This window comes from Chrysochloris asiatica, unplaced genomic scaffold (genome assembly GCF_000296735.1).
Source record: "Chrysochloris asiatica unplaced genomic scaffold, ChrAsi1.0 scaffold00031, whole genome shotgun sequence".
Taxonomy (NCBI): domain Eukaryota; kingdom Metazoa; phylum Chordata; class Mammalia; order Afrosoricida; family Chrysochloridae; genus Chrysochloris; species Chrysochloris asiatica.
Window position 1 is genome coordinate 13,945,938 of NW_006408549.1, and position 10,724 is coordinate 13,956,661.

Consider the following 10,724-nt stretch of genomic DNA (forward strand, 5'->3'; position numbering starts at 1 on the left):
GGTGTAAATCTTTACGGGAGTAGAAAGCCTCATCTTTCTCCCGCGGAGCAGCTGGTAGTTTCGAACCGCTGACCTTAAGGTTCGCAGCCCGATTCGTAATCACTACGCTACCAGAGCTCCTTAGTACTTAGTACTAGAGAATTGTTTGGGTTTTTTTTTCTGTGCAATGTCAAGCTATGGTTAAATAACCAGAGCTCCTCTTATATTTAGATAATCACTTCTGTGTGGCCAGCTTGAAGCATGAACAATTATTCTTATTCTCACAGTTGTCTGTTTGACTGCCTTCTACTATAAGACACAGTGTCCTCCTTTCCTTCTGTTGACTTCATGGAGATATTGTTAAGTTGTTGTTAAGTGCTATTGAGTTGGTTCCAACTTACAGCGACTCTGAGATGAGGTGGAGGTAAATCTAGTTATTATGATGGTGTGATGTATTATCAATACCAATATAGTTACTGAAATAGAGTTCCGTCCACATATGGAACTTATCTAGCAGCAGATATGCAACACCCTGACCTTACTTTTTGCAAAGCATCTCCCTTTTTTTGTTTTGTTTACTAAATGTATGTAATTATTGCCAGATGACTGCTTTCAGAAATAGCTTGTATAGTTACAGTTGAATAAAAACACATTATTTTTACCCCACAGAAGCAGCTCTAAAGGCGATTTTGGGGATCTGTCTTGCCATCACAATTTGCTTCTTTCCCTCCTCTCACAACTTGGAGCTCCAGCTGAGATTCACAGAAATGCAAAAGGCAGCCTCTTTCTGACCTCTGATGTACTCCAAGATTCTATTTCATGCTCTATTGTGTCTTCACCAGTTTGGATTGACTAGAATAGCTCCTGAAGCGTAATAACCACACACCAAAGACCCGGATTTGAGGACTTTTGTCATTTCATTTCATAAACAGTAATCATATATAGCATTCAGCCTCTTGCAGATGAAATTAAGACAGTCGCTTTTGATATTAAGATAATTTTTTGTAATTAAATGTGAATTGAATTGTATCTGTTGCAAATGTTGCCTCTGAGCCCACAAAGGAATGAAAATGTACTGCAGATAAGAATTGAGTTTATTATGCTATCTAACTACAGTAATCTGGGTCTGTTTATCTCACTGACTGTTAACACTTGATGGACGGTAAATAAATCTAAGTATTAGTCAGACTAAAGCATAAATGCTGGTGTTACTATCCTTCTGCTATAGTTTAAGGATTATCAAATTGGAACCTTTTCCTTAGAAAAATGTTATTTGATACCTTCACCTAAAATTCCTCAATCTTCAATTATTGAAGGAGGTGTTAAAATGCACGTTATCTTGGAGACATAACAACTAAACACAATAATAGTCATTCATTGCACTGCTATTTGTTAAGTACTCCCTACCCTATATCAGAAGGAGCTCTGATAGCTTAGTGGTTATGAGTCAAGCTGCTAACCTCAAGGTCAGCAGTTTGAAACTACCAGCTGTTCTGTGGGAGAAAGGTTTTCTGCTCCTGTAAAGATTTACAGACTCAGAAACCCTATACGGGTCATTATGACAGACTCCACAGCACACCACCACCACCACCACCATATAGCAGAAGAAAACCTGGTAGTGTAGTGGCTACGAGTTGGGCTGCTAACCTTAAGGTCAGCAGTTTGAAACTACCAACTGTTCCGGGGGAGAAAGATGAGGCTTTCTGCTCCCATAAAGATTTACAGCCTTGGAAACCCCATATGGGTCGCTATGAGTTGGAATCAATTCCATGACACAAAGTCATCACCACCACCACCCTATGTCAGAAGGAACCCTGGTAGTGTCATAGATTACTAGCTGGGCGGCTGACTGCAACACCAGTAGTTCAAATCTACCAGTTGCTCTATTAGAGAAAGATGACGCTTTCTGCTCCTCTAAAGATCTGTAGCCTTGGAAACCCTAAGAGTTGGACTCAACCCGACAGTACACAGCTACCAGCACCCTATATCAGAGCCTTGGTGTGGTCCTGTAGAATAAGCACTGGACTTGTAACTAACTTTCAGGTCGGTAGCTCAAACCTATTAGCCACTGTCAGAAACTCTATACAGGGTAACTATGAGTCAGAACCGACTCAATGGCACACAACAACAACAATAACCCTATATAAAGGAGCCCTGGTTTTTAATGGACTGCTAACCATAAGGTCAGCAGTTCAAATCCACCAGCCTCTTGGCAGGAGAAAGATGAGGATCTCTGTTCCCAGAAAGATTTATAGCCTCAGAAACCATATGTTGATGTACTCAGAATCTTGGAGTACATCAGATTTCAGAAAGAGGCTGCTTTTTGCATTTCTGTGAATCTCAGCTGGAGCTCCAAGTTGTGAGAGGAGGGAAAGAAGCAAATTGTGATGGCAAGACAGATCCCCAAAATCGCCTTTAGAGCTGCTTCTGTGGAGTAAAAATAAGGTGTTCTTATTCAACTGTAACTATACAAGCTATTTCTGAAAGCAGTCATCTGGCAATAATTACATACATTTAGTAAACAAAACAAAAAAAAAAAGGGAGATGCTTCGCAAAAAGTAAGGTCAGGGTGTTGCATATCTGCTGCTAGAAAAGTTCCATATGTGAGACAGAACTCTATTTCAGTAACTTGGTATTTCAGTATATTGGTTTTGATAATAAATCACACCATCATAATAACTAGATTTACCTCCACCTCATCTCAGAGTTGCTGTAAGTTGGAACCAACTCAACAGCACTTAATAACAACTTAACAATTATCTCCATGAAGTCAACAGAAGGAAAGGAGGACACTGTGTCTTATAGTAGAAGGCAGTCAAACAGACAACTGTGAGAATAAGAATAATTGTTCATTACTAATTGTTGGAGTCGACTCAACAGCACACAACCACCACCACCCTATATAAAGTTAAAATTAGATAAAATGAGCTAGTCAGTCAATTAACGGACTTCTGAAATATGTTGATTTAGAGCAGGGGATTCCAGAACACTGAAAACATGGAGGACAACCAGGAAGAGAAGACAAGGTAAGTCATGGTGGGTGGGCCTAAACATCTAGAAGATGGTTTTGCTACTGGGCTACTAATCACCATGAAACAGAATAGGAAAGTGGGAACTGAAAGGTGGATAGAGAAAAGAGAATAATACATACATTTCTTTTTCTCACTTTTGCCTAGGGTAGGTCCTAGGAACAAGGTTTTGCAACGCTATTGCAAACAATGTTAAATGTGTGATGATAATAAAATTTCATTTCATTACTACTGAGTCAATTCTGTTTCATAGTGACCCTATAGGGCAGACTAGAATATCCCATAAGTTTCCCAAACTGTAATCTTTATGGGAGCACACTGCAATATTTTTTCCCGCAGCTGGGGGTGGGGGTGGTTCAAATCAAGTGCTCCAGCAGTGGAGCACTTTCTGCTTAAAACTAGTTGAGTGGCATTTCCTTTTTCAATTAGAATAGACAATCTTCCATTCTCTGAATGGGACTTTGTTGTTGTTGTTGCAGCTAAGTGCTGTGAGTCAGTTCCAACTAATAGCAACGCTGTAGTCCTAGTGTGGCACTGTGGGTTAAAGTGTTGGGTGGCAAAGTTGGCTTGAATCACAATGTCAGTGGTTCAAGCTCACCCACTGCTCCTATACAGGGTGGCAATGGTTTGGAAACAACTTTACCTCACTTAACAACAACAACATAGGGTTTCTGAGGAGCAGCTGGTGAATTTGAACCGTTGACCTTGCAGTTCAAACCAACCAATTGGTCTAGTGCTTATCCTACAGTGCTACACCAGGCCTCCTACCGACTTTGTTATTAGCTGTCAAGTGGAACCCTACTCAGGTGGCCCGTGCACAGTGGAATGAAACACTGCCCAGTCATGCACGATCCCCATGACTAGTTGAGGACTGAACAATTGTGACCCACATGTATTAATCAGTTAATATTTAGAAGCAGATTGCTAGGCCTTTCTTCCTAGTCCATCTTTATCTAGAAGCTCCACTGAAACCTCTTCAACACTAGCAACATGCAAGTCTTCACTGGTAGGCACGTTGTAATTGCACCGAGGAGGCACATTGGCTAGGAATCACACCAGGTCTTCTGAATGGAAGATGAGAATTCTACCACTAACTTCCCTGAAATAATCAACTGTGCATGTTTCACTAGGCAAATAAGACGTGTGTGGTTATGACAGAATACAGTCCTAGAAATATCATACTTGGAACATGTTTCTGCTTTTATAGCCCTTTGACCATCTTAGTTCTCATACAGGATTTGGGATTTAAGTATCTTTGTGACGAAAGGGAAAATACATTACCACAAAGTCTCTGTGCCTCTGAACACAGGCACTATGCCTTGTGTTCAGGGTGTACCTGGGTGTGCATACTCAGATGGCAGAAGGATACACAGTAAAGTCACCTGTTTTCTTCCTAACCTTCATTCTCTACTTCCTCCTCACCAAAGTAGTAGAGGAAAGTCACTCCTCTCTCCCCCATGCCCCCAGTTAAGAATAAAAGGAAAACTGCTAGGGGAAAGATCAGCATCCAGTGAAGATAGGGCTGCAACTAACTTCACTTGGGATTTATTTTCCTTTTGGAGATGAATGAAAGTTTATTTTTGTTTCTTTGCACAGTAGCTGTGTTGATTAATGGTTCAAAAGATGGTCCACAAGATATAAGATCTAATCTTATAAATAGTTTATTATCTGATCTCGAATGAAGCAGCCTGGGAGAAGACAGTGTACTGATCTGTAAAGTGTCTTCTGCCTGGTTCTTTAGTGGAGCCACACACTGGATGGACCCAAGTGAGTCCTTTTCCCTTGTAAAGTAGGGATTTTCTCTGAAAACATACAACACCAGCCTCAGTGTACTGGCTTAGGTTGATTCCGGTGCTGGGGTTTGAAAGTCCTGAGACATGTTAAGAATAGTTATGACACACTAGTACTTAATTTTATCATATTTTAGAGAGAAAATCACATGAACCAAATTCATAAAGAAACAGTCCTTATAGTTTATAGATTCTGCTACAGTTATTTATACATTCAACATAGAACATTGGTATAAAAATAACATTCCAAACTTATATAATACATTTACTTTTCTGTCTTCTTTCTATGGACTCTTATTTAATGCAACAATCTTGGTAAATATCATACTCATTATTATTTTTTATTTGGAGTATGAAAAAACAAGCATAAAACCAACGGTTGAGGGAAATCTCTTTCTGACTTTCCTGATAAACATCTGTCTTTTGTATCCAACCAGCTGAACATGTCTAGTCATGTCATCATGCAATTTTCTCAAAAGCAGTTAAAGTAATTTGTTAGATAATTTATTATTCCAATGGTACTAGAATGTAAATATTTGAAATAAAAATTTTGTTTTTATTTGGAAATTATTCTGTGTGATGCAGAAGTCCACAATCAGTTTCATTTCTGTTTCACTTTGAAATAGAAAAAGCCTATCATCTATATATTATAGCCTACATAGAATTCAAAAAGCAATCCCTCTCTAAAAAGCTAGTAAAATATCTGAAAACTAATCAAACAAAATGATGAATTTATATTTCACATTTTATTTTTCTAAAAGCAGTATGATCCAGAAATGAATAATTCAAAAATCCGTAAGTAACAAATCCTTTTTCTAGTCACATATTTCACCAGACTGTTAGATTTTTTCACAAAATATCTCAAGGAAAACTGTAAACAAAATCTGAGTTGAAATCCAATGGCAGTTATTTTTTGTAGACTCTAGCATTTTACTGGTAAACAAGCATGTCAAAACCTCTCATGTGAAATCAGTTTTAGATTTTTATATTTATATATCTAGAAATAATAGAAAGCAGGTGTATCCTATTCATAGACTCTAAACTTCTTTAGATCAGGACCTGATATTATTTACTTAAAGAACTTGGAAACAATTGTGCATGTTTAATAACAAAGAGGATTTAGATTCTCCTTCCCTCTCTCTTTCAAAAGCAGTAGTTTGAACACATTAGCCAAGATTGAGGTATGAGTCTGGGAGAATGATTTTCCACCTATATAGCTTTGGTCCATTAATTCCCAGTCCATCACCTGGACTTGTTAACTCCTTAAAAAACAACAACAACAAAACCCCCAGCAAATCATGGAATGACTTATCAAGCACTTAATATCCTTGAGGGACCAGTGAAGATTAGCTTAGAATGAAGTGAGGCCCCTCTTGCCTTCTACAAACCAACTTGATTAAAGTTTAGCCATCAGCTGAATTACTAACATGATTTCAGGGGCCGGGAGTTTCTCCTGTTTCTGAAGATTTCCTTCACAGCTATGCTGAGGTACCTTCTCCCAGCTTAGAACCTCAAGGACTTTATGATCCTGAATGGTAGGAAGTGAAGGAATGCTATCAGCCAGTTAAACCATTAGCACCAATCACATCATCTGGTTCACATAAACCCACAAAATTGAGTGCTCATGAAGAAGTTATTTTACAGAAGACCATAGAAGAATTGACGCCTTTGGGTTACAGTATTGGAGGAGAATGTTGAAAGTGCCATGGGCTGCCAAAAGCACCAATAGATCCGTTTTGGAAGAAGTGCAGCCAGAGTGCTCCTTGGAGGCCAAGATGGCTAAACTTCATCTCTCATACATACTTTGGACATATTGTCAGGAGGCAGCAGTCACTGGAGAAAGATATCATGTTTGGTAAGGTGGAGGATCAGAGGAAAAGAGGAAGACCCCCAAAGAGATGGATTGGCCAAGTGGCAGCATCAATGGACTCAAGCATGGCAACAATAGTGATGTTGGCCCAGGATCTGGCAGTGTTTCACTCTGCTGTGCATAAGGTCACGATGGGTTGGTACCGACTCGATGGCACCTAACAACAACAACAACTTAAAGCTATGGAGTCCTGGTGTGGTGCTCTGGGCTAATGCATCAGACTGCAAAGTCATTTGAACTGCAAGGTTTGTGGTTCAGGCTCACCAGCTGCTCCTTGGAAACCCTATACAGGGTCGCTATGGGTCGAAATTGACTCGACGGCACTTAACAACAACAACTTAAAGCACTGGTGTGGCGCTGTGGGTTAATGCGCTGGATTGCAAAGTTGGTTTGAATCACAAGCTTGGTGATTCAAGTTCACCAATCCTCAGGAACCCTATATAGGGTCTCTATGGGTCGGAACTGACTCAACTGCACTTAACAACAACTTAGAGTACTGGTCTGCAAGGTTGTTTTGCACCACAATGACAGTGGTTCAAGCTCACCAGCCACTCCTCAAAAATCCTATACAGGATCACTATGAGTCTGAACCAACTCAACAGAACTTAACAACAACAGCACCATAGAGCTCTGGTATAAAATTGGGCTGCTAACCTCAAGGTCAGCAGTTCGAAACTACCAGCTGTTCTGTGGCAGAAAGATGAGACTATCTGCTCCCGTAAAAATTTACAGCCTCAGAAACCTTATACAGGGTCACTATGAGTCAGAACCAGACTACCCACCACCACCACTTAGTGAATGAATGGGAATATTTTAGTGGAAAGAAGATGGCCAGAAAGGAATGCCTGAATCCTTGATTGGAACATGAGGTGGGGTAAAAAAGAAGGCTTCCAAGAGATCTGCTATACAGACCTCTTGAAAGTGTTCAAAAGTAAAGATGTCAATGTGAGGACTAAGGTGCACTTGACCCAAGCCATGGTATTTTAACAGCCTCATATACATGTAAAAGTTGGATGGTGAATAAGGAAGGTTGTAGAAGAATTGATGCAGTTGAGTTATAGTGTTAGAGAAGAATACTAAAAGTACCATGGACTGCCAGAAGAACAAACAAATAAATTTGTGTCGAATGAAATACAGCCAGAATGCTCTTTAGAAACCAGAATGGAAAAACTTTGTTTCTCTTACTTTGGACATGTCCCTGCAGAAGGACATTATGTTTGGTAAAGTGGAGGTTCAGCAGAAAGAGAAAGACCCCCAGCAAGATTTATTGGCACTGTGGCAGCAGCATGGGTTCAAGCTCCACAATCGTGCGGTTGGTGCAGGACCAGGTAATGTTTCGTCATGTTATGTACAAGGTTGCTATGAGTTGGAATTGCCTCAGTGGCAGCATATCATTTGCTGTGTATGATATGTAGCATATCGTTTGCTACAGACTAGCATAAATTATTGATAGATTTTCTCCCAAATAAATAAAGCCCAGGTCATGCATTTAAAATAAATTTGCAAAGGCTTCTGTCTTCTCTCTCAATAACTTCATGATCTTTGCCTTATTATGATCATACTAATAAGTTGATGTTCTCATATTTTCATCCCTCCCACAAATAAAATGTGCTTGGCCTCTGCCCTGTCACCCACTCATTTCAATGTTAATAAGAAATGACAACTCAGAAAAAGATAATGGAAGCAGCACATAGCCCTCCTCTATGCCCTTAGCCCATTTTCTACCATGCCTAAACAATAGGCCAGAATTGTCCCCTGCTGAACCAGAGCCAACCTGCAGACCAGTGTGAGTGTGATGAGTGAGAGGCTTGGAGACCCAGAATCCCTGTGGGCAACTCAGGGGTAGGAAAACCAGGAACCAACCCAAAGGCAGAAAAAAGAGCTGTCGACACGGTGAAAACCATAGAGTATTCAAACAGCAGAAAGAGAGAGAGAAGCAAAATTGAGAAATAAATAAGAAATAAACTACTATAAAGGTAAAAACCACAGCATGAGGGCATAAAAATAGCACGCAACATAAAGAAAGACCATTGTATCAGAGAAATGGAGGGAGGAGTCAATACTAAAAGCAAGGGATAGAACCAACGGGAAGATGTCTAATCCAAAAGCAGGAATTGATGAAGATAATAATAGTAATTACAACTTGGGGTGGAAGAGGGGAGAACAGCAGGAAGCAAAAAGGAAAAAATAGGAAGTGTCATTGAAAAAAAAGAATCATCATGAAAAAGATCTTAGCCACAGCAGTGAAAAAGAAAAAGAAATGTGGTGATTTTTTTTCTGAGAGGGGAGGATGGTGAGGGTCATCTTAACCTCTACTATTCCCTTGTCACCTTGGAGCAGCAGTGACGCTGGGTTTGCACACCGGGCACATTAAATATGAGATGAGACAATGCCTTCTCTCCCATAGCCCCCTTAAACCATCCTATTCAGCCAAATGTAGACTGTTTTATTTACAATAATCCAGTTTCTATCTAAACCCAGGCTGTTAGTTCATTTAACTTTTGGAATTTCGTTAAGGGTTCATAAGTCCCAAGCTTTGGGTCTGGGACAGCCCTTTTAACAAGTTCAGTGTCTGTCTTTCTTTAGCATTTACTTCTATGGGGTTTTTGTTTTGTTTTTGTTTTTGTTTTCTGTTTTGGGTGTGAGGAGTGCAGGAGGGGAATAGGAGGTCGTTCTTACTCATGCAAAACCCAGCTGTCTTCTACCTCCCGCTCCCACACTAAGGGAAGAGGACCTGTGACGGTGCTAGGGATCTAGCAACCCAACTCCTTCCATCTCTACTTACGTCGAGGAAGATGGACATGCCCTTGGACAGCTGCAGGGCAGAACTGAGCTCTTCTGAGGAGTTGTTGGAGGAAGGCGACGTCTCCTGGGAGTCCTCCATTCTCTGGAGTCTGGCTGGTCAGCTGTAGGAGCCTGGCTGGCTAGACGAGGCTACTCAGGCACGGGCGCGGCTATAGCTCTGCTGGCAGCACTGAGCCCCGCGCGCCTCCTAGGCTCGGGATCCGAGTGGGTGTTCGCTCACGCGCGCCTCCTTTCTGCGCGGGCTCGGGCTCCCCTCCTTTCCTTCCTCCAGCCCCCGCGCTCCCACCCGCTCTAACTCTCGCCTCCTCCTTCCCTTTGCTGACAGCGCCTGATCCATCTCATCCCTGCACTTAGCAACGCGCAGCTCCTGTTACGGGGAGTCGACTCTGCCCTGGTCTAGGTCATTGGCTACTGCGGGAGATAACCCAGGGGACCCAAACCTATGCATCCACTGCCCCACCAGTCAGAAAGAGAGGAGGTAGTTTCTACAGAGAAGATGGAAACAAATGGAAGGGCGTTTGTCCTGAGCAGCCAAAGCGGAAGTAAGGAACCCCATGGTGGAAGCCTTCATGTTGTTGTTGTTAAGTGCCACTGATTCGGTTCCTACTTATAGCGATCCTGTATAGTGTTTCCAAGGAGCGACTGGTAAGTTCGAACCATCGACCTCATGGTTATCGATCCATTGCCTATCCTACAGCGCCACACTAGGACTCGTAAAGGCGTCATAGGAATCCAGAAGGATTGAAGGGCTTTTGCTTTTCACTGGTAGACCTTTATGCCTACTTGAAGACTGTTCTTGGATAGCACTGAGCAATGAGGGACAATTAAGCGTAGGCCTTAAGAAATTCTGGTTTTGGAGTCCGCCAGCCCTAGGTGTGAATCCTACCTATATTTTATTAATGGTCACAGTGATAGTACTTACCTCAGAGGCTTGAAGGTGACAATGCTATTAACACAGAGTTATCAAAAACGTTCGTTTCAGGAAAATCATTTTTGGGATTACCCAAAAATGTCAACAGTCTTCCAAAAATCAAAATCACAATAGTGATGAAGTCTCTGTTTATGTTTAAGAATTAAGGCAGGAGTCCCTGAATACTTCAGGGCTTCCACAACTGTTGTTAAGGAGAGGGGGAAAAAAAGGAGTTTGGCCACACTTATTATAGATTTGTTGGTGTTAAGTGTGTCAAGTCAGTTCTCAATCGTAGATACCCTGTATAGAGTTTCCAAGGAACAGTTGGTGAGTTAGAACCA

General features: G+C 41.2%; 1 protein-coding gene across 1 annotated transcript in view; it reads right to left on the reverse strand.

Annotated features, from left to right (window-relative positions):
• NECAB1 (N-terminal EF-hand calcium binding protein 1) overlaps positions 1-9,552 on the reverse strand; it is a 242,816-nt gene extending 233,264 nt beyond the window's left edge. The window contains exon 1 of the mRNA XM_006859227.1: positions 9,454-9,552. Coding sequence (XP_006859289.1) covers positions 9,454-9,552 — 99 coding nt within the window. The remainder of the gene's footprint in view (positions 1-9,453) is intronic.
• Between the last annotated feature and the right edge of the window lie 1,172 nt (positions 9,553-10,724).